Consider the following 25,212-nt stretch of genomic DNA (forward strand, 5'->3'; position numbering starts at 1 on the left):
TAGCCAGAAAAGCAGAAAAACATTTGGCTTTCTTTTAAGAACTAAAGAATAATCCCCAATTCTCTGAACACAATTAATATATATACACAACTAGACATGTGCCTATTAAAAATAATGGATTTTTAATAGAAAACTAATATACAGTGGTTGTGTTGTAAATTTGCAGTTGTTCATCCTGAAAGTTTGTTTCCATTATGAACAACCACCAGTGACAGACTGCAGGCACTTTCTGAAAATGAGGCTAAAGTTTACCAAGCTAGCATGTAGCCCACACCTCCTCTATACAGCACAATGTAAAGGCAGAATGACAGTGTAAATTAGATAATTTTATCAAACATATCAACATTTCCCTCAGATGTGTTGGTAAATGACACACACAAATAAAAAAAAAGCCATAACATGATTAAAATAACACTGCAATTGCATGTAGCATTAATTGCTAACCGCATCTGTGGATTCTGTGCATGTTGAGGAATGTCATCATATATTTAACCCCCAGAGGAACAAGGAGTTGTATATGATTATCCTGTTTGAATGTAACCCACAACTGATGTCTGTGAAATTTCCTTGTGTTGTTTTGTGTTTTTTCCATGTGAATATTGTGTAATATATCCTATAACAGACTATTGGCTCATGCCTATATGTAAAAGCTGGGGAACAATAGTCTGGTTCTGGGGTGGGGAGAAGGAAAAAGAAGGGGGAAAAAGGGAAATATGAGAAAAATAAAAGAAAAAGAAAGAAAAGGACCACTGACACATGACTATATATATATATATATATATATATATATATATATATATATATATATATATATATATATATATAAACAGTGAGGATCATTGAAGCATAGTGAAGCCCAAAAATATCCATCTCTCAAATTGTTTTCATCTCATTTAAAATGTATCTTTTTTTTTTTCCTTTTTTTTTTTTAAGTAGTCTCTGAACATAAAACGGGTTTTTACATTTCATTTTGTCATTGTCATATTTACAATCAGAAGTTTGGGGTGTGCAAAGATGTCTTGACATCTTAGAGAAAGTGTCTTTGGTTTGTGTTTTGTTTGTGTGTTTGTTTTAAAAGCAGGATATTAATGTGCATTAGCAGCTGATTTAGCATCAGGCTAGGAGTAGCTCTCGTTCTCGTTCCAAGAAGTCATCCACTGTTTCTTTTTCACAGAGGTCGGCTTCTCTGTCCTGTGCTCTTCCTTCTTAATCCTCACAGCGTTGTAACTTGGCACGCTGTCGCTGTATTTGGAACGTTTGAAAAATCCACACTGAAGGGAATGACAAAGTTGAAGATTAGCATTTGCATGAGCCAAACCGCGGACTGATACGTTGTTTTAGATTTATACAAACTGATAGCGTAGCAGACATGAAAAGAAAGAAAGTCTTCATCAAAAGAGGGAATAGACAGGAATCTGGCACCAGATGACCCAGAAAAATTTTACATGCTCAAAAAAAGCAGGAAAGATTTGAGCCTGCAAGCTCTAAGCATCTGCAATCAAGCTGAGCAAAAAAAGTTGCAATTTAATAAACACAGTTATGCAGTATACATATATTTATGTAAAGCATTATATGGGAAAATATTGTGTCCATGTATGTAACCCCTTTATCCCCTGCACCAACACCATACATGAAAAGTTTGCATTTCACACAGCATTCTAAGTTAATACTATGCACCGGAAGCGAAAATATAATAATATAATAAAACAATCATAATAATAATTGCCACCATTTTTCCAGATTTAAGCAATGCAAGGGAGCAGGATGATTCAGGCTAGCGTGAGTTAGCGCAGCCTGCACGGACTCCATGCTATCGCTGAGCTTGAATGGATCTTTAAAGGTCCTTTACCAAAAAAAAAGAGCTGCTCGTACTTTCTTTGTCACTCCCTCTCGCTATGCATCTGAAGTCAGCCTCTCTTTCTCAGGTTCATTTTTGGGCTCGCTTTTTCCGAAGAAGCCACACTAAAAGAAGTAAAGTTATTTGGTTAGGGCCTTTTACTTCTCCCACTGCATAAAGTACCAAATCAGTGCAGATCATTCCTGTACAAAGCACATTTTTGGTACTTGTTTTGGATACCAACAGAAATAATAGGACTTGTGGGTGGGGCTTGTACTAATGTTAGATGGTGTGTTGGTGCCACATATGTGTCCTATTAAAGAAGCATTTTTTTTTTTTTTTTTTTTTAAAGGTAACTTGTAAATATGTTTATTTATTGATCATATGGTCTGTGACACATTTACTAATATGGTAACAATATTCGTTTTTAAGCTTGTTATAACTATAAGAATGTAGTTGTATATCGATACTGGGCTAATATTGACCACTGGGTTATGCTCTGGAGCGATCCATATATGTCTTGTCCAAAGATTGTCCTCTGATCATGCAGAGAAAAGGCTCATATATTACAAGGATGTAAGAATTCAGTTTTTACTTTTGATAAATAAATAAAAACGTTTGTACGATTCCTACTACTTTAGTTTCAAATAAGTCTAACAGTCTAATAATACAATGCTTTGTTTGTTTTCTTAGCAGTCAGTTTTCAATGACTTATTATTTTTGAACCCATATTAGCTAGCTAATCCAAACCCACCACACTTTAGACTGCAGTGATGAAGCTATAATGTGTTTCACTTTGATGATTCCCATTCTTGTCTTTAAATGTTTATTTGAGACGCAACCATGCATTTATGTTGAACAGTGTTTATATCTTGGTGTAGTTCATCTGCCACTTTTCTTCTTGTCTTAACACACACATGCACACACAAATACAGGCATAGGCAATTGATGAATGAACGCTGATGGAAAGATAAATCTGTTAGAATACAGCTAAACCTTGTTTTACCTTCCAGAGCAGGAAAACCAATAAACCCAGCAGGAGCAGGCCCAGTAATATAGCCACCAGGATGATCCACCAGGGTAAACCTCCGTATTGTGCTACCTTACGTACTGGGAATACAGTCACTCGTACCTAATACGCACAAACACACACCGATAACCGATAATAAAACATTGTCAATATTTACAAATACGTTATCACTCATTATATTAATGATATAACTTTGTCCCAGCTCACCTGTGTATCTTTATTTTTTAGCAACAAATTTTTGGGAGCAGAATCCAGATTGAGTGATGCTTTCACTATTATATCGACATAATTCATGTCACTGAAGTCCTGTATAAAACAAGAGCAATGTTGCAGTACAGAATTTAGGACATTGACTTAATATGATTTTTTTTAAAAGGAGACCAATAAACATATATAAAAAGTAATCCTGAACATAGGGCTTGACCACCCAAAGCTGGTTCTTAAGGCTTTTTTTGTTTTACATAAGCAAAGAAATCAGGAAACATTTTCATGGATTCAAAGTTCACACGATATGAGCTATAAGTGTAAAACACTGTACTTTAAAGTGACACCAGTCCAATCTGGACTATTTTGCTGGCCTGAATAGCAGGAAGGACTACATATTAACAAATTTTAACATCTTAATGACTTTGGTATGAACAATAATATTTCAAAAACGTATGTCCTTTAACTGCTGAAAATATTAAACACTGAACTTTTACCATAAAAAAAACTTTTTTGTATTGCACAAAACCTAATTGTTCAAACCCACCTCTATAAAGGTGCTATTCCACATTCGAGCTTTCAGTGCAATCACTGCGTTGCTGTCCAATCCTTGAAGAGGACACTTTAGCGTAACGCACGATGCGCCGTCTTCGCAGGTCTGTAAACGATACAACAAACAACTATTTACATGCAAAACAAATAAAAAAGAATATCAGGGAGAAATATATTAATGAACAGTAAACAGGGTTTTACCAAAATTTTTGATTTCCTCTTGTCAGAAAACAGGGAGGATAAAACACCTTCTTTTTCTTTGCTTCCACCTTCGTCTTTAGCTTCACGCTTAGTCCTGGATGGCTCCTGGAATAAAAATAAAGCATACGGATATTTCATTTCAATGATATGGACAAAAGTATTGGGACATCCGACTTTTCCAGTCATATGTGGTTCTTCGTCAAACTGTTACCACAAAGTTAGAGGCACACAATTAAACAGCATAGGATGTCTTTGTATACAGTGGCATAAAAAATTTATCTTTTTACTTCAACTAGGAGACCGAAACCAGCATGACAATGCCCCTGTGCGCAAAACCAGCTCCATGTTGCAGTGGAAGATCTTAAATGGCCTGCTAAGCTCAACCCTATTGCACACATATGGGATGAATTGGAATGCTGATTGCACCCCAGGCCTCCTCACCTCACCTACATCAGTACCTGCATCAGTTTCTGAACACAAACTTTTGTCCATGTAGTGTATATGGTATATGTATAAATGCTGTATCGCAGTGGTAAAAACTAAGGACACAGAATAGTGGCGTACCTGATTAAAATTCAGTGTGTTGACCTCATCTGGTCTGCAGTTGATAGTGTCCGTACCCGTAGTAGTGATCTTCATTAGATACAAGAGCCACTTTTTGGAAGCTGTGTTCTTTGGCCACTCAATGTTCAAAAACGCTGTACCGAAGGACTTCAGAGGCTTTCCCAAGTTAATTACCTTTGGGATTCACAATAAACAGAGTTACCCAACTGAAAGAAAAAGACTAGAGGAGAGAACAGACTTACATTAAAGCATAATGATTAAAGCTGTATGCCTATAATGCGCTGTATCGTAGGATCACGTATTTACCCGGAATTCGTAGTCAATCTGGCTGCCAATGTCGGATTCTGTCTTCATAGCGCTCTCTCCTTTAACTTTCCCACTGAATTCCAGCTGAGATGGCTTTGCCACCCTGGTAAAAAAAAAAAATGTTTTATGATTATTATTAATAATATTAATTAATTCATATTGATTAATTAATTAATTAATTAATTAATTAATAATTTAATTATATTATAATATTATAATATATATTTCATATAATTAGTATATACAACTATTATTCAATTGATTATGTAGGTGTGTTGTTTATGTTAGTGTTTCCCTCATTGCATAATTATGAATATAAAACTTGTGGTCTTTCGGTATCTTACCCTGAGAGCGTCAGTAGCATCTCCATTACAACATTAGCTTTCTTTGTCACTGTCTGTGCTGCCTGGTCACTTGTCCTACAAAGCAGAGAAACACACACACAAACACACAATATTACACTCAATAAGCGTTATAGGAAACTAAATGTGAAATTGGTTGATCAAAAAGCATGTATAAATCTTTTAATCAGGTGTCCATAAACCTTTGTCCGTATACAGTATTCGTATACAGTAGTTTATATCTTCGGTCAGAAGAGTTGTCTGTTGCTGAACACATTTTTTATTTCTAAGTAAATAACTTTTGTCCTGTAAGGTGTAAAGTGAGATTTTGCATCACATCTGTCTCATTTACAAGCTTAGGTTTTGCCTATACACATTTTCTGTTGTTTTGTGTAGTACATGCCAAAACTGTTATCGGCTAAAATAAATTGTGTTTAATGTTTAATTTTCTAAAGTTATAAGCTAATTAAATGTTCTCCTTTTTTTAGCCTACAATTTCTTCCATCATTCACTCCCTCAATATGTGTGATTTTCAGGATTTTCAAATTTTAAGAGAAATCCTTAAGCTGGACATAAAACGCTAACGTTAGTGTTAGCCGCTAGCTGCTAACCAGGAAGGAAGGTTTCATTACCGTTTTTATCGTGACACTGCGCTAACTCTAGTTTCCTTTTTTATACCCCTTGCATTGTTGTGCATGTTTTCAAGTTTAATAATAATAATAAAAAATGCGCTCAAAGTGCGTGGCGGAGACTATACAAAAAATTACGTCTGCCACTTCCCGAGAGAATTTAGATTATGTTCCACATGTAAAAAGAATTGCATTCATGTACCGAACTGAAAGTCTATATATATATATATATATATATATATATATATATATATATATATATATATATATATATATATATATATATATACAGTGGAACCCGGTTATGTCGATGTCCTAGGGGGTCGCCAAAAAGCATCGAGATAACCGATGATCGAGATAAACGGAAATCAAAATGGCGGCAGTATATTAACGTGCTTGAAATTTCTTTATGTACATGATGTGCGTTAATAAATGAGAATGTGCATGCACGTGTTTTTTAAGGTTTTTTTTACACAACAGCGTTGCCGCGATTTGTTTGATGAAGGCATGCTATAAAAATACATACAGTACATGTTTATCTGTCATGAATCCACCTGCCACGCCCCCTTCAGCCCCCTTCAGCGTGGCAGGTGTTTTCTCTGCCGCTTTCTCTGAAGCTCCCGGCTTTAATTGCTCGTTTATCATCATCACCAGCTCCTATTTAAACTTCCACTCTCTCACTGTCCGTTATTGTTGGTATATGTTGGTTCACGGCGGTCGTTGTTATTGCTCATGCGTTTCCCGGTACGTGTCTTCCCACCAGCACTCTCTCAACGGCTGCTCTTTCCTTCCCAAAGCCGCGCCGCGCCCCTACTAGCACTACGAACACTAGCACTAACTAACAGCAGAGATGCACCGGTACACAATACAACACCTGTAGCATCTGTAAGGGTTGATTTTTTCGCCACTTCCGCGAGTTCTTCTGCGGCTGCACCGAGATAACCGACGTTAAATGGCAAATTTTTCCCCCCTTGTGTTTGAGATATCAGGGTTCGGCGACATAAAAAAGTTGACATAACCGATAAAAAATACTTAGAAAAAGCGAGAATTTGGCGGTTCCACTTCAAAAACATCGACTTAATAGGGTTGTCGAGGTAACCGAGGGCGAGATAACCGGGTTCCACTGTATATATATATATTAGCATATACTGTGACAAGCTGATTCTTTTTACTTACGTTTTAAGTTCGAGTGTAACATCTACTTCACTCGTGTCCAGCGCAATCCCACCAGTGCTCAGAATAATGTAAAATACAAACTATAATACAAAACATAGAACACAGGCGTCAAACCAGATCAATTCCACCGGCTAAATATCTGCGTTATTTCTTGTTACTTACTTCTGAGTCTTTTTTAAAAGGATTTCCTATTTCACATTCAGCTTTTGACCCATTCTGATTGACCGCACAGAAAATCTGCTTGCCCTGCACACACACACACACACACACACACACACACACACACACACACACAAACAAACACACACACACACACACACATACACACACACACACACACACACACACACACACACACAAACAAACACACACACAAACAAACACACACACACACACACACACACACAAGTTTGATTAAATATAAAAGAGGGAAAATAAAAGACAGATCATGTGGGTACGCATTTAAGTAGACAGACTCACAGAAGTCTTGGTGCGAATTGCTGAGTAAGAGAGGGAGTTGGAGAATGATGCAGTTAGAACTGATTCATATGCGTCATCTCCGTTCTTATTGGTCACCGTGACCCCCAGAGCAATCTCTTGCTGGTGGCTGAGTGAAATAACTGGCACGCCGTTTTCACTGAAATGATGATAGTAGATATAATATGGTTACACTGTAGTTAAATCATGCTTAGTAGGTAATAATAGTAGATCAGGGAGCAAATATAATGTAATAAAGTTAATCGAAACCAGAAATTTTATCTGAAATATCTAGTATTAAGAATGTCTACTAAAAATAAAGTTCTAATGTCTAGTATTTGTTATTTTAATATAAATCAATATTTATAAATTATTCATAAGAGTTTTATAAGAAGCAAACAGACAAGCAAAAGGATATAATGGAAAAATATATATATTTCAACTATCATACTTCAGCAATGTAACAAACAATATATTTATTGAATATAAAATAATAATAAAATGTGTGAGAGAACAATTTGTTCACTTATAAAGAGAACTCACAGGGGCAGTGGTTCGAAGATGTCTTGGCTGCGTTCTCGAGAGAAGAAATTGAACTCCAGCTTCAAGTTACTCTGGCACCTCAGGTCATCACCACAGCCCTCCTTCACAAAATTGACCTGAGAACAAAAAAGAAAGTAAATTAAAAAAATGTAAACCATTTTTTTAAATAAAATACAAATTTTTTGGTATCGTCTTTTTCATTCATGCTGTACTATATAGTTTGATTACCTCAGTAAGAGATGGTTGACTCGCAGCAAGGACCGGACTCAGCTGTGCCATGGAGGCCTGTCTCTTCTTCCGTCCAGACGGCTTCACGATCTCCACGTTCACCTCTATGGGTATGGCTCTCAGCATATCCTTTAAGTTATCCTTCACAACACAAAATGACAGCAAAATAATTCTTATAAAATGGACAAAAAAACATGATTTTCCTCAAAGGTTGTAATAACATTTAAACAGACTAAGCAAACTATGGAGGTGCTGTTTTGATCCCTACCTGGGAAAATGGTTCCTTTTGTTGTTACTAAATTTATTATGTAAATATGTATTTAACCCATGTAATCTGGTCATTAAAAATTAAAAAATATCCAGGATTTAACCCCAGAATATCTCTAAACAAGCAGGGAAAATAGTTCTGCTGCTTATGTTCATCTAACACCTTGTTTGTGTGTTTGTTATACCTGAAGTTTGAGGCTTTTAGTGATGCACTTTTTCTCATTCTCCTTTCCAAGTATAATTTCTCCTGTGCTCTCAAAGTCAGTATCAGTGGAGCTGGGCGGGGAGAAAATAGCACGAGAGGGAAGTCCCAGCTTTTTCCTCTTAGCATCCACCTGAATGAAGTACTTAATTTCTGAGTGCGAGTTAAAAGAAAAAATGTATCAGGTAAAATAAAAATGTCTATATTGTAAGGCAGGCTCAGCATGGTAGGAAGAACACATAGGTATTTACTGATGTTAGGGCTGTTCTTCTTGGCGTTGGAGGTGAATTTGAAACAGATTTCCACCTGAAGACTGAAAATATGTGTTTATTTAAAAACCATTAGCGCAAATACATTTAAAAAAAAAACTGACAGATGGGAGGTTTGATAAAGCTCCCCTACCAGATGCTGTCTCCACAGTTTTTCTTGGTGAGGTCTATCTCTTTGGGAGTGGTGGTGACTGTCTTTTCTATGTTGACAACTGGCCTAGCTCTGTAAAGTGTCAGGAATAAATGGTCAGGAGGAGCAGTAGATATTTTTAAAAAAAATCAGATACAAAACAAAAAGTATAAGTTGTAGAAGTTTGATCTTAGTGAATATACTGCAAATTTCATTGTGTCATTGAGTAAGGCAAATAAAACCAGGCTGGAGTTAACTGTAAATATAAGGACTGAAGAAAACGAATATAGGCCTCCTAGGCATAGAAAAGAACAGGCCAAGCCAAACATGTCAAACATTTAGCTTTTATTGGTCTCAGCAACAATCATTGGTCAGAAATTGAGCAACATTTAAAAAAGCCAACCTTTTGTACACCACTAACAAGGTTAGTTTGGAAAATATTCTCATGAAACAACTGGTGGGGGGTCAACCTCCTAAATATATATACATTTACTTTACGACTGCCACATCCAAAGACATCCTATACAACTATTTACCTCAAAATTTGTGGTAACAGTTTGGGCAGGAACAAAATATGCCTGAAAAGGTTAGGTGTACAAATACTTTTTGTATATTTACAATAGGAAATATTCATTAAATTGATTAAAAAGCCTGAGTTCTCACCTGTACACGACCACAGTGTCAGAGAGCGATCCAATGGCCAAGTCTGGATATTCATTGTTGTCTAAATCCATGTTACCAGCTAAAGAGTAACCAAACATCTTAATGTTCAGGTCTAATCCTTTCAGAACCTGATGGAGAGTGAATAGAATAGCAATATTACGAGAATAAGTGAGTGGAAAAAATATATGCACTAGCAAAATACTTAACAATAGTTTCTTCACTTGTATTAATTGATTATTTGATTGTATATAAATAGTCAAATAATGTCAGTCATTTACAAAATGTCAGATGGAGCTGTTAGTTTCCAGTAAGAAAATCTGTTAGATAAATGTGAAAGTGATATTAAACCTGAGAAGGCTCTTTTTTGAGGCCATCGCTTGCGCCATGATAGATGTAGACATTTCCAGCGCCTTCATCATCATACGGAGCCCCAATAGCTACATCTATGCAAAACACAAATAACCCATGTTAGCTTGCTCACCATAATTTTCAGCATGATCATTACCACTATCTCAAAACAATATATAAATACATGTAGGTATATGTCACGATTACTGCATAGGTTTATTTTTATGTTTCCAATTGTCTCTAATATATATTATAAGCATTATCACCTTATACTTTTTCTTTTGAACATCTTTCTGGCACAAACGTAGCCCTTTTCAGGTACTTAGTGTGACAATTGGCAAAAACACCTAAAACTGTTAAAGCACATGCACTTTCAAAAACCAAAAAGAGCCTAAACTGGAACCTAGAGGTACTCAGGGAATGTTACTATTTATTTTCTACCAACTTGAGGAATGATCAAACCACCATTTTTATTTTGACTGGAAAGGACAAATTACTATAATAGGTGCTGATTAAAACTTATTAAAACTGCTGATTAAAACTTATGAAAGCTTTTTTTAAAGTGTAGAAGTGTAAAATTAAGAACATCCAAAAATGTACAGACTAAAACATGATGAAATTATAATATACTTTATAAGAATTTGACAAAGGTATAAAGGAAATAAGTAAATTCACAAAAAGTGATCAGAAAATACAAGTACTGGTTCCTTCAGTATATATTCCTTTGTCATTTGTTTTGTAACTGTAGGTTTTGTCCTGATATTTTAACCCAATTTAATGTGACAGCAATAACCAAGCAGCAATGGACTATGAGAATCAAAACTATAAACCATCTAACTAAAATAGTGAACAATGAAAAAGCAGGTTTTCAGTGTTAAAGGTAGAAAAAATTAAATGATACAGTGAAACATATTATGGCAACAACATTTCAATATCACAAACCATTAAATCCATCCAGGTTCAGGTCTCCAAGATTTTCAATTGCCAGCCCAAACATGGAGTTTTTGGCTCCGTCTATTCTAGTTTTAGTGGCCTTGTCCCAGTCACCATTCCGATTGATGTAGACGTAAACAGCGCCACCGATGTCACCATCTTTCACAAAGAACTGAGGAGCTCCAACTACAAGATCCTGCCATCTGTAGAGGAGTGACAGGAAACAGCAGTTAAGCACACACAAATATTAGAGAAATTTTGTCAAAGTTGCTGATTTGCTAATCTTACCCATCTCCGTTTAAATCCACCACTGCAACTTCATAGCCAAACGACGAGGCTAGGCCTTCTCCTTCAATGATATACTCAGTGATCATTTTCGAACCTGAATCTGATTCCTTCTTCAACAGAACCACTGCTCCACTGTGATTGGCTCTCGGGGCTCCGGCAACCACAGTCAGTTGACCTTTCTTAGTCAGCATTTTACCAGTGTCGAGAGAAAAACCTGAGGAGCGACATGTCAGAATGTTTAACCACAAATTCAAAAAATCCCCCATTTTCAATTTTAAGCACATCTCTTTAAGTCAAAATTACCTCTTAATTAAACATTTTATTAAAAATATTATTTTTGCTATTTTCATTAGTTACCTAAATTCATTTAATCCCAATTGTTAGCTTTTAGGGATGTCAACAAATTTTTTTACTGATCAAATTTCCTAATTCAAAAAGGACAAAGACACTCTGAAAACTTTATATTAATTATTTTATTAATTATTAATGAATGTCAGACTTTTTTTTTTTTTTTTTACGCTATTTGGCTAGATATCTTCTGCAACACGTACAAAATTAGTTGAAATAGCATATTCTATTGATCAATTATTTTTTTTAATTATGCATCAGTTTTTCGAACAAAACATGAAAATGTAGAAAATACAGTGTCTTTTGTATCAAATCCTGTCAATCTTACCAGTGCAAAAAATTATAAAAAATTAAATTAGTGTTTACTGCTTGCTAATTTACGAATGTATATATTTAATAATAATAATAATAATAATTATTATTATTATTATTATAATTATATATTTTTTTAATTTGCCTTGCATTCAGATTGATAGCATTTGGTAGACGGCCTTTTCCAGAGTGACATACATTTATCTCATTTACACAACTGAGCAGTTACAAGTTTAAGGGCCTTGCTCAGGGGCCCATGAGTGGCAGCTTTACATAGTCAGGATTTGACCTCATCACATAAAGGTTTACACATAATAAATGCTCACTCTGTCTCTTTTTTTAGGTCCCTTACAGACTTGAACTTAAATTTCCACCAGACACCACAGCCGTCAAACAAGGCCACCCTGACTCCAACTCCAACTCCCACACACACATACACACTCACAGACTATTTAAAGGACTTTCCTGTAGGAAATCCACATGAAGTAATTTGCTTGCTCACTCTTGTTCTTTAACAAATGCCAAGCTGTGAAACTCTAAAACTTTCATTGACAAACTGTTTCTGTCCCTGATGTTGATCTCGTTTTTCTCTAAATCTAGTCTGTTTGTAAATTCTTTGGATTCATTTTTCTGATTACTTCTTTGGATTACCATTGTATTTGTCTGCCTTGGCATTTATTAAATATGTCTGCATTTGCATCTGTTTCGCATACTTTACACGACAACTTCAATCTTTTCAATCGTTAAAATGCAATTTTTAGGAATTATGGTTGTCCTACAATTAAGTGGCCTTAAGTCATGAATATAAACATTAGCATTCATAAATACATAGATCAGAACACGTATCTAATGATATATGATGGCTCATTACATTTACATAATGGACTCATATTAGTCAAATGACCACACAATTGGTATGAGTGTTTATTTTTTTTTTGCATATGTAAGGACTAGGGTTGTTACGGTGCCATGTATGATGTAGTTTATTATCTCTGTACATTTGTACTTAAGTATAAAGAAATTGTTTTATTTTGAAAATAGTTTATTAAAAACAACATATTCTTAAGTCTTAATATGGTGAAAATAACACACCGTAACATCCCTAGTGAGATCATAACATGCACTTTTTCAAGCATCCACTAGTTACTCCACTTTGTCACAACACCACATGCTTTGGCTCAGACAGGATGCCACAAATGGGAAAATTTGTAATGATGATCTACATGAATTATAATGTATATTTCTTTGTGGGATATGACAGAATGAATGAGGATCATCCCAGACATCCCACAAACCTATATAGCTATTGGTGGTCAAGTGGCTTTCCATTGTAGCGTCGTCTCGAGGAGGATGAGAGTTATATACAAACTGATCAGAGTCGCTGTAGGACACACTGGTCATGAACAGTACACCTAAAACTCACACACACATGTACACACACAGTAACAGACACCTGGCGCAGGAAGAAATTCATTACAGTATATAAGGATCAACCTGGTTCTCTCAATGAAAACAGAATATATGGTTTATTTTCAGATTAAATGAGCGCTTCAAGGAAATGCGATGTGATGTGATGTGATGTGATGTAATGAACACCAGACACACCTAAGTAGCTGTTAGCAGGGACGGCTACTTCGTCGAGCGCTTCAGGAGTCGTATATTTGATCTCGTATGGTCCGTCATCATATATACCCATCTCGATCAGTGTGTTATTCTTCTGCTCCAAGCGTACAACACCTGAGGTTGCGGCCAAAGTAAAGGATCATTGGAATCAATGGATGAACAGATGAGAGTGGAGGATAGTGAAGATATGAGTAGTTGGAGGGTAAAGTGAAGAAAGTAAAGAGTGAAAGAAACAAAATATGTTATATGAAGTGCGATGAGAACTAAACAAAAAAGTGTGTTTTAGTAATTTCATGTGATACTGTACACTAAAATGGGACTGATACAATTAGAGCAAATTCACTTGCATTTCAAACCCCTCTTTAACTCCCTTCTGTTCTCTCAGCTTTCTTGTCATTTTATCTTCCCACTTTCCCCTGTTCTCCTCTTTGCCTTCCTCATTCACTTATCACTCTATTTTCTATGCTCCATTTTCTTCAGTTACTTCTCTTTTTTTTCTCTCTCATTTCTTCTATTGTTGACTCTGTCTTACTTTTTCTTCTCCTAATCCTCACCTGTCTCTTCTCCCATCCTAGTCCCCTTTGTCACCCCCTGCCGCTCATCTTTTCTCCTACATCTTCTCTTTTTTCCAATCATCTCTCATCACACCCCTCTCCTCCCCACTCCTCTATCCTCTGTAACTTGTTTTACCCCACATACATTCTCCTCTCGCCTCTATTCACCTCCCTTCCTTTCTCATGTTCTCTACCTTCCCCTCTAATTTGTTCTGCTCCATTCTCCTCCTGACTAAAATCATCAACTAAAATCTTTTCTCCTCTTTACTCCAATCTATCCTACTTCATTTTTCTCACTACTCTCCCATCCATTCTTTTCTCTTCAATTCCCCTCCAGATCTTTGCTCCTTTCCTCTCTCCTCCCTTCTCCCCACCTTTCCAGTTGAAGGCTCCGGGTGCTCCAAACACTAAGTAATGGTAGTCTCTGGTGAAGGTGACTGAGAGGCCTTGCTGACAGGATCCGAACCGCTCATGACCCCTGGATCGGCCCTCACAGAAACTCCAGTCCCCACCCTCGTCACCAGTGCTCTCATCGATTTTCAGCTCCTGACTGAGCACATAACATCGACCCGTAATATCCCGGGACTCCTGTGGCAAGTTGGTATTAAGTCTCTTCTGGTAGCGATGAGCACAAGTCTGGTAGAACATATAAAAATCATCAGGTGTTTACTAACTAGACCAGAAACTAGTGGATACACCTCTTACACAAAGATACAAAAGCTAGCAAACACTGACCACAATCTTGCCCCCGGGTCCTTGACTCTGCACTGTGACACCCATCCACTGGTTATCTTTGCTTTCCTGGTCCAGGTTCTCTACACACACACACACACACACACACACACACACACACACACACACACACACACAAAACAGACATCAAATGAAACAACAATGCACTTCTTGTTCCTCTTTCGGCTTCTCCCATCAGGGTTCGCCACAGCAGATCATCCGTCTCCACACCCCCCTGTCCTCCATATCTGCCTCTTTCAAACCAACTACCAGCATGTCTTTCTTCACCACATCCATATACCTCCTCTTTGGTCTTCCTCATTTCCTCCTTCCTGGCGGCTCCATCATCAGCATTCTCCTACCAATATACCCCATGATCCTCTCAATTTCGCCTCCCTCACCTTGTCTCCAAAACATGTCCTGTCCCTCTAATAAACTCATTTCTAATCCTGTCCATCCTCGTCACTCACATTAAAAATCTCAACATCTTCAGCTCTGCTACCTCCAGCTCCACCTTCTGTCTTTTACTCAATACCACTGTCTCTAATCCATACAACATTGCAGGTCTCACCACAGTCCTACAAACTTTCCCTTTCACTCTTGCAGATACTCTTCTATCACAAATCACTCCTGCCACTCTTCTCCACCCACTCCACCCTGCCTGCACTCTTTTCTTCACTTCTCTAACACACTCTTCATTACTTTGTACTGTTGACCCCAGGATCTTAACTCCTTCACCTTCACCACCTCTTCTAATTGCAACTGCACCACTCCACTGCCCTCCCTCTCATTTAAACACATGTACTCTGTCTTTCTCCTACTGACTTTCATTCCCCTTCTCTCCAGCACACACCTCCACCTCTCCAGACTCTTATCAACCTGCTCTCTACTCTTCCCACAAATCACAATATTCAACTATGCACAGTTTACACAAATACAATACATGCAGTATGTAAACTTCAGAATTTAGAAAATACCAATTTCTGGATTTGCTGTAATGAATAAAACCTTTATTTCAGGCAAGTGTACTTATACAGGGTGGCACAGGAAAACAGGGAATTTTAAAACTAGGAGTTGGCGACCCAATCATGACGTCCCAACTGGTAATGATGCCGAAATTCCCTTTGTGCAGCACTCACACTTTGACTGATCTTATAAAATGTTTTACAGCGAAGAACGCTTGTTGGGCACCACTCCACTGATTCATTATAACTAATGACAAAGGGTTCTTAATGAGCTCGCACTGGTTCCAAATATTTGCCGACATCTCAGAGTCACCAAAGTTCCAAAATGTCTAATTTCCTAACGTCACTCTGTACTTGTGGGAGCAGCCATAAGAAGAAGAAGAAGACTCTGTACTTGTGTTAAGCTCTTACTGTAAAAACTATAAAAACAATGAGAAGTAGCTCAGTGGTTATGATATTTGTTGATAAAAGATAATAAGTTCAAATGCAGGAACAACCAAGATGCTGCTCTTGGGCCCTTAAGCAAGGCCCACAACTACACAGATGTATAAATACTCTGGATAAGGGTGCCTTACAAATGCCATACATGTAGATGTAAAACTGTAAGGTATTACAAGCCAAGATTTATCTTACAATTGATATTAAACAATTATGTAGACCACATTTCTTAAAAAAAAAAAAAAACTGGTAGTGTATATAGTAATTAAGCAACCAAACCCGTAACAAAACTGCTAAGGAAACGACAAGTAAACCATCAGGCCCTTGCTGCCCACAGCACCTCATCGCACAGGAGGAATTTAAAATATAGTTATTAAAAGATTGTATGATTTTTCAATAGATCTTCAATACAGCCAAAATCATCTAGTATATCCTATTAGGTTATAATAACACAAATATATTATTTCTACATTATTACACATTTGTAGAAATTTTATTTACTTGTTCTCAGCTTTAAAATGTCTTTAATATTAGCAAATAATTCTTGTCATTTTTACCATTATTAAAAAAAAAAGCAAAATTATCTGCCACCAAATTCATCTTATTAACACATAAATGTTAATCTGTCATCACTTGCTAAAATATTGTTTTTACAATGTTATTGTACTGTACCATTATCATCGAAAATAACTCGCGGGCAGGCAGTGTTGGTAGAGCTGATATCACAGTTGTACAAGCCTCCCGTTATCTGTGACTTCTGATTGGGCAGTTTCTTTGCTCTGGGAGCACCAACCAGCAACCTGTGTGAAAAAAATGTGAAAACATTTTAAGCCGAAATCCAGATCACACTTGGCTATTAACAAATACAACAAAAAAAATCATTGTGTACATCTGCACATAGTATTTTTTTTTTAATGTACAGTCTACTTTTATCTATTTTCAATCAGACTGTAACTGTCGTTACGGTTGACAACTAGCTAGCATCGGCTCTCCTCCGTTTTGAATTTTTTTGACTTTCGAAAGTTTGTAAAGTGAATGTTTGTACAGTGGGTAGCATCTGTATTTATATAATCAAACAAGATACAGGCAAACTATAGAATACACAAGACACCTGTCTGAGCTGTGTTAAACATTTGTGCAGAATCATTTCATTTTAAATACATTTTATTTGTACAGCACCTTTATGAAAGGACTTTTTTTGCAAAGCAGCTTTACAGAAATTAATGGAAATTAACTGACAAAAAAATAAATAAAACTACATGGCAGGCTGCAATACAATACAAGCTTCTATATAAAAACTTTCTTTTCGGCTTCTCCCGTTAGGGGTCGCCACAGCGGATCCTCCGCACGTTTGATTTGGCACATGTTTTACGCTGGATGCCCTTCCTAACGCAACCCTCCCCAATTTATCCGGGCTTGGGACCGGCACTAAGAGTGGCTGGGGATGGTTCCCTGACCGGGAATCGAACCCGGGTCGCAGCAGTGGGAGCGCTGCATCTTAACCACTAGACCACCAGGGGACCTAATACAAGCTTCTATATATTTTAGTAAAAAATCTTACAGACGATAAACATTTAAAGACATTTTTGATATTATGAAAGCACTATGTATGAACTTCAACAGTTGAAAAAAACACTACACATCAAAAATCATTAATAATTGTATTAACATAACACATCATTTTCAACTATAATGCTACATATTAGAAACAGCAGTATGATATTAATAGTGTATTGGACTACGGTCTGCTTCGTTTCTACTTGCAGTAACATCATCTTTCGCAGTTTCATACGCAACAATTTTTAGGGAAAATGTGTGCTTTAGAACACAAAAAACAAGACAAACGTGTTTCTTCACACCACCAAAAGCCCTTACTATGTAACTCCAGTCTGCCACACATCAGTCAAATCACTCAGACAAAAAAAGAACAAAAAACGACAGAGCTGTTCTTTCTGCTCTTGTCTAAAAAAGTAGAGCAGCAACACTGAGAGGACGACCGAGACACACAGGGCACAGGCCATAACTCTACTTTCAGCACATTTATCTGACTGAAAGGCCCTTTTCTTCTTTTTTCTGATGGGCTGCTGTGTTGATAACATTCATCCAGACACTTCAGACTCGGCTATACAAGTTCTCTTTGTTGCCACGAACAAAAAGCGGCACTGACTGCAATGCAGACTACGCTACCCACAATGCAACAGGAAAGGGCCTCGGGACAATATCAAATCGTTTGGCAATCAAACAGGTCTGTTCTGAGGCTTTATATTTTCAAAAGCTCATGAAACAGATACAGTTCAGTAAAATGCAAAAAGATGTAACTCAGCTATCGAGTGACACGACAGTGAACAACTAAAGAAAAATAGGTAAAGAAGGCAAACAATGATGTCGTATCTGTGACAGATTTGCTACAAAACACAACAAATCAAATATATTTCACTTCTGTGAGTAATACTTAAAATCATTTGTCAAACCTACAAAACCTATTAAATGTGTCATCGGTCAATGACAATTAATTCAGTGTAAGCGAGAGGCCAAGGTCAGTAAGGTCAAATGTCATAATGGCAAAAATGAAAAGAAAGAAAAGTGCACTCATTCATAATAGTTAAAGTTGCTAATGTGTCATTTCCAGAGTTTTCTTGCTTGGTAAATGAAATGTCATCTTGCTTTAGTAAGCCATGGATGTATTTCGATTCAATATATTTGTTTTTAATTGTATTTTGGGTACAGGGTGATACCTTCATGATTTTTCATTTGATCTTCCTTTTTTGGCTACATTTCCAATTCTAAATTAAAATATATTGATTACATTTATACTTAATTGATTTCAAAATATGTCTATAGTATAGGTAGATTTTCTTCATATTATTTAGAGAACATTAGTCAAACAACCTTATAGCTCAATTACTTTATCGGCAAGACAATTTAGTCTTACAAAAGGCTATTTAGAGCCTAATGAAATGCAGTTATATTTTAAGATATTCAAGGTCTGCCATTAAAAACTGGAAATGCTTATTTGCTTGAATGACCTATTGTTTTTGCTCCAGTGTGTTAGAAATCCTGTTGCACATGGAGGGTGTACCCAACAAAAACATCCTAATTGTTCAAAGAACATTCAGCCAACTATTTTTCAAGCCCAATAAAGCAAATAAATAAATAAAAAAATAAATTATATATATATATATATATATATATATATATATATATATATATATATATATATATATATATATAATATATATAATTATTTTTTTCTGAATTCCCATGCTTTATTAAAACTTTACTGAATTACAATTAGTGCAGCATTATTATTCAGTATTCATCAGACAGACAGACAGACAGACAGACAGACAGACAGACAGACAGACAGACAGATAGATAGATAGATAGATAGATAGATAGATAGATAGATAGATAGATAGATAGATAGATAGATAGATAGATAGATAGATAGATAGTGTAAGGCACAATATGTGTACAGAATCTGTGACATACATTTACAATATGGGATGTGTAAATTGTATCCAAGGTTGTACATTTATATACCATATTTTTCGGACTATAAGCCGGTACTTTTTTCCTACGCTTTAAACCCCGCGGCTTAAACAACGAAGCGGCTAATTTATGAATTTTTCCTGGGTTTTTCCCGGTTTCATATATTTGCCATATAGTTAATTTACATTAACCAATAAGCTGTGAATATTTTGGTTTATACTGATTTAGACACTCAGTCACATAAGGCAAATTACAGTGTTATGAAAGTGAACCTTGCACTCACTGACTTACAACGTGTCTAATGAATTATATATACACACTATTCATTGTACATTGTTGATTATCCTCATATCTGTATATCATCTGTATATACATTGTGTATAAACTTACCGTAATTTCCGGACATATATAAGCCGCACCCAGCATAGTACAGCTTAAAATTGCTGTACTACACTGCTGTGCTAATCAGTACTTGAATTTTTATTAATGCTTGGGTTAATTTTAAAAAACAGGGCTATTATTAGGTCATCTAATCAGGTTTCAGCAGGTATTCGTGACTAGCCTTGAGTTATATGTACAGTAGGTACAGTATGTTGATCTCTCGTCTCTTTAATGGACATTGGGTGAAATATTTTCAGACAGTGTTCGGACCCCACTTGTTTGTGAATTTTAAGAAAGCATATGACATAGTGAGAAAAGTTGTGGTATTGTATTAGGAATCAGGTGTGTCCGAGAAGTATGTGAGGGTGGTGCAGGACATGTATGAGGACAGTGTGACAGCAGTAAAGTGTGCAGTAGGAACAACAGACTGGTTTAAGGTGGAGTTTGGACTGCATCAAGAATCAGCTCTGAGCCCTTTCCTGTTTGCAGTGGTCATGGACAGGTTGATGGACGAGGTCAGACAGAAGTCTCCATGGACTATAATGTTTGTGAATGATATTGTGATTTGTGGTGAGAGCAGGGAGCAGGTTGAGTAGAGCCTGGAGAGGTGAAGGTATGGGCTGGAGAGAAGAGGAATAAAAGTCAGTAGGAGTAAGACAGAGTACATGTGTGTGAATGAGAGGGAGGGCAGTGAAGAAGGTCAATGAGTTTAAGTACCTGTGGTCAACAGTGCAACATAGAGTGTGTTAGAGAAGTGAAGAAAAGAGTGCATGCAGGGTGGAGTGGGTAGAGAAGAGTGTCAGGGGTGATTTGTTAATAGAAGGGTATCTGTGAGAGTAAAAGAAAAAGTTTATAGGACTGTGGTGAGACCTGCGATGTTGTATGGATTAGACAGTGGCATTGAGCAAAATACAGGAGGCGAAGCTGGAGGTAGCAGAGCTGAAGATGTTGAGGTTTTATTGGGAGTGACGAGGATAGACAGGTTTAGAAATGAGTTTATTAGAGGGACAGTGCATGTAGGACTTTTTGGGGACAAAGTGAGAGAGGCCCGATTGAGATGGTTTGGACATGTGCAGAGGAGGGACATGGGGTATGTCAGTAGAAGAATGCTAAAGATGGAGCCACCAGGAAAGAGGAAAAGAGGAAGGCAAAAGGAGGAGGTTTATGGATGTGGTGAGGAAAGACATGCAGATATTTGAAGAGTTTTAAAAGAGGCAGATGTAGAGGACAGAGTAGTATAGAGACGGCGACCCCTAATGGAAGCACCCAAAAGAAGAAGTTCGGACCCCACAGATCATCCTCGAATGTTTATGTGTATATTTTGTATATGTGACTATTAAATATGTCCTAATCATTTTTGCACAGAGCAAAAACAAACTGTTCAAACCGCTTAAACCCAATTTTAGCATTTCATGTGTACTAAAGCTCACCTGATATTTTGTTAGTAGATGAATTAGATCAATCAGATTATAAATAAGGCTATAAATTATTGTGAATCACTTGGACACACTGCAGCAAACATCTCTAAAATAATTTGACCCCAAATTGCTTTATTTTACATTTATATGCTTTAAATGCTTTTCTAAAGCTTGGAAACAAGAACAAGCCATGCTCTTACACAAAGCATAATGAAAAATGGGTCAAATTTTCCAAAGAGACAAGCTTCTCTTTGTGCTGCTAAATACATTTGCCCCTTGTCCAATTTGCACGTTCGGAATTCCAGTGAGGCATTCTTGTGAATTTTCAATCGAATTAACGCCAAGATGAGGTCTGATATCACTAAATGTCATATACAATACAAGCAAGTCAATTGTACAACTATTTTGGGACAATCTGTTGTGATCAGGGCAAAATGTTCAGCCACTATGAAGAATCATCTAATATTAAAGTGTTTTTAGTGATCATATGTTTACTACAAAACATATCATAAATGTTTTGTGATTTGCTACTACTTGATGATACACTTTACAGACAAAATATTGGAACAACTGACTTTTTTAGCCATGTGTGGATCTTCTCCAAACTGTTACCACACAATTTTATAGGAGGTCTGTGAAAGCGGTAGCATTTTCTTGCAACTTAAACCAGGAAACCCATACTTGTTCCTGCATGAAACGCACAAAGCTCCTCCCTTGAGCACAAAGCTCCATAAAGATTTGCTTTACATGGGTTGGAGTGGAAGATCTTGAGTGACCTGCTATAGAACTCTGACCTCAACCCTACTGAACATCTTTTGGAATGAATTGGAACACTGACAGTACCCCAGACTTTGCTAATGCTTTTGTGGTTTAATGAGCACAAATCTCCACAAGCACACTCTAAAATCTAGTGGAAAATCTTCACAGAAGAGTGGAGGTTATTATAACAGCAGATGGGACTAAATGTGGAAAGGGATGTTCAAAAAGTACATACAAATCTTATGGTCAGGTGTCCACAATCTTCTGTCCATATTGTTTAGATTAGGACATTGTATACAAATCTGAATGTAACCATACAAGTGTTAAAAACTGGTACAAAAGCAGTTTACTACATCCAATATTATCCCATTATACTCTTCTAATACTATTCTGATACTAATATATCAGGGTGGTCGTATATATTGTAATATTGGGTGTAAAAAAATTCATTATCGACCATCTAATATTCTGTTGTCCTCTAATATCTCTTCTTCTGCAGATCTGACTTCAGTTTCAACTTCTCAAGTAGGCATCTTCCCAAAGCCAACCACAAAACCGATATCTGATCGAGTAGCTGAGAAATAATTTCCTCTTTCTCACATTTCTCCCTCAGGGCTTTGCATGACCCTGCTAATGAATTCTGGGTAAAAGGTTATACGTATCCATTACTCCCTCCATTCCTTTGCAAGAAAATCCCACAGCCATCATTTTCCATGGAATTTACACAATCATATTTTCATGAAGATTTGCAGTCAGGATGAATGTGGGAGGTTTGAGGCAGGTGGCCATCTTTTAATTGGAAATAGTGTGCAAGTGAGATGGGGATTGTTGTACTGTTACACTGATACAGAATTGTTGTTTACTACTCCTTAGAGGTGATTAAAATTAGGCAGATATTCTAATATCATAATGAATTTTGAGGTGATACATTTGTAACTCAGCCACTAATGCAAAACTTAAACATTACACACATTCATTTTATGCACAAATCTAGTGTTTTTTGGGTTTTTTTTGCTCCAGTCTGAACACCTATTAAATGTTGATGTGGCAGACAAAACATCAAATATTTCAAAGAATGTGAAGAAAAAAGAACACTGCAATCAGCCAAGTAAGATCCAAGTAAAAACTCAACCACTATTGCCAATCTATGTTAATTTCACATATACAGTAAACATCAACAAATTCTTAAATCGTTAAGTTGTTTGTTCATTTTCTAGAAACAGTCTGACCACAAGTTAAACATGAAAAAACATGTTACTTAAAGTATTTAATCATTCTCATTGTAAAGCTTTCAGTAAGAATCTATTTCAAATCGAAACATCTACGTACCTACCGACCTACCTAGCTAGCTAGTTAGCTTTCAACCACATCAAAGACAACTTTGCCCTTTCCTTTTTTTGGTTAACTTGCTTTTTACTGTCTTCTTGTCTTATTCAACATTAAGAAATATACAAGATTGTTCATATCTGTTATAACATAAGTGATAGCTAAAATAGTACTTGTTGCACAGATGGAAAAGAAAGAAAAACTGCTACTGGTTCATGTTGCCTGAGGTAATAAGCAAAAAATCACCAATCAATGCTAATGTATTCCAGCGTACCAAAGACCAAATATGACTCATTTGGAAAGTTTGAAAAAATTTATCTAAGGATTACAACGATTAAATTTTTTCTTTGAAAACTGGTCTGACACAAAGTGTGAAAAAACTGCCAGAGAAAAAAATACAAAGATCTACCAGTGATCACTTTTTGTAACATCTTAGTGCCAGCAACTGTGTCATGATATAAGTGTTTTGGTATTTTTATCAACAGAATTTTTGAAAGAAAAGGATTAACAAATTGCCCTTCTATGAAGAGAGTTACAGAGGAATTCACTGAACACAAGCAACTACTGTTCTATTTTCTTGTTTTATTGTGAATAAAGAATCACAAGATTTTTTTCTGGGTTGTAGAGCAACAACTTAGTTTTCTTCTCATCATGACATCAGGAAAAAGATAAATAGCAAATAAAATCAGAGCAAGAAAAGAACACAGAGGGACCGAGACGAGAGGCTACGCAATATATTCAAGTTCATTATCATTCGAGTCCTGGATATTTTCTTCTCTTTAATGACACAATGAATCATGCTCTCATTAGCGTAGGGAAGGTTCATGGTATCCAGAGTGAGACACAGCGGCTCAACAGTAATGTAATAGAGGCATTTGCGGCTACGCCTGGCTGACCTCCACCATTAGATAAACAGTTTTAAACCAAGTTGAGGCTGTACAACTAAAGACTGGAAGAGCATGCAAACAACCTTATCAGACATGGCACACTATGTACACAGGAACTTTAGGCTACAGTTTTCACTTGTAGATATTCACTATGTATTTATATATATTTAATTATACTACGGGGAGTGGTGGCTCCAGCGGTTAAGGCGCTGGGTTGCCGATCGGAAGGTCTGGGGTTCAAGCCGCGGTATCGCCAAGCTGCCCCTCTTGGGCCCTTGAGCAAGGCCCTTAACCCTCTATGCTCCGGGGGTCCCTTACAAGGAAAATATCAAGGAGTGACATGGGGCCGCCTTCCTGTGGGCTCACCACCTGCAGGAGGGACCGTAAGGGACGGTGCTGTGAGGATTGGGCAGCAGTCAAAGGTGGGGGCCTGCTTAGACTGCTGCCCCCGCGACCCGAATTACGGATAAGCGGGAGAAAATGAATGAATGAATGAATGAATAATTATACTACATAGTTGATGTATAATGATACACACTGGACATGATTCAATGTTATGTTTGATTCTTATATAACTATAGCAACATTTGTTTAAAAACTAATTATGACTAACAATTCAAAACAACATGTATAAAATTAATCAACACTTGTTACTAACAGAGGTTTAATATTGTTAAAACAGTAAAAAAGGTAAATAAATAAGGTACCTCACCTTGGGGCAAATAATCAATGAAAGAACTTACCGTCTGTGGTAAATGCAGAGCTACAAAGTATGCTAAAATAGCCACT

General features: G+C 36.6%; 1 protein-coding gene and 1 long non-coding RNA gene across 4 annotated transcripts in view; both read right to left on the reverse strand.

The window, feature by feature from the left end:
• Positions 1–878: 878 nt before the first annotated feature.
• The window catches only part of itga6b (integrin, alpha 6b), a 33,497-nt gene continuing 9,163 nt past the window's right edge, over positions 879–25,212 (reverse strand). Inside the window, exons 2-26 of one of the 3 annotated variants that reach the window (XM_083522948.1) lie at positions 16,833–16,960; positions 14,761–14,840; positions 14,400–14,661; positions 13,454–13,585; positions 11,189–11,402; positions 10,910–11,103; positions 9,968–10,062; positions 9,620–9,747; positions 8,960–9,049; positions 8,809–8,870; positions 8,541–8,710; positions 8,089–8,229; positions 7,861–7,976; positions 7,321–7,477; positions 7,003–7,086; positions 6,841–6,920; positions 5,039–5,113; positions 4,695–4,797; positions 4,389–4,562; positions 3,825–3,929; positions 3,619–3,729; positions 3,075–3,173; positions 2,844–2,969; positions 1,850–1,962; positions 879–1,271 (exon numbers count right to left, since the gene is read on the reverse strand). In XM_083522948.1, coding sequence (XP_083379074.1) covers positions 1,894–1,962; positions 2,844–2,969; positions 3,075–3,173; positions 3,619–3,729; positions 3,825–3,929; positions 4,389–4,562; positions 4,695–4,797; positions 5,039–5,113; positions 6,841–6,920; positions 7,003–7,086; positions 7,321–7,477; positions 7,861–7,976; positions 8,089–8,229; positions 8,541–8,710; positions 8,809–8,870; positions 8,960–9,049; positions 9,620–9,747; positions 9,968–10,062; positions 10,910–11,103; positions 11,189–11,402; positions 13,454–13,585; positions 14,400–14,661; positions 14,761–14,840; positions 16,833–16,960 — 2,995 coding nt within the window. In that variant the 3' untranslated portion in view covers positions 879–1,271; positions 1,850–1,893. The remainder of the gene's footprint in view (positions 1,272–1,849; positions 1,963–2,843; positions 2,970–3,074; positions 3,174–3,618; positions 3,730–3,824; positions 3,930–4,388; positions 4,563–4,694; positions 4,798–5,038; positions 5,114–6,840; positions 6,921–7,002; positions 7,087–7,320; positions 7,478–7,860; positions 7,977–8,088; positions 8,230–8,540; positions 8,711–8,808; positions 8,871–8,959; positions 9,050–9,619; positions 9,748–9,967; positions 10,063–10,909; positions 11,104–11,188; positions 11,403–13,453; positions 13,586–14,399; positions 14,662–14,760; positions 14,841–16,832; positions 16,961–25,212) is intronic. The other 2 variants (XM_083522949.1, XM_083522947.1) reach the window with 2 other exon arrangements.
• Positions 13,848–14,393, reverse strand: LOC310716121. The gene is made up of 2 exons (XR_014530492.1): positions 14,004–14,393; positions 13,848–13,972 (listed from the first exon to the last, which is right to left on the reverse strand). It is a non-coding gene; the product is annotated as an uncharacterized lncRNA (long non-coding RNA).

The sequence above is a fragment of the Silurus aristotelis genome (genome assembly GCF_946808225.1).
Source record: "Silurus aristotelis genome assembly, chromosome: 20".
NCBI classification, from domain to species: domain Eukaryota; kingdom Metazoa; phylum Chordata; class Actinopteri; order Siluriformes; family Siluridae; genus Silurus; species Silurus aristotelis.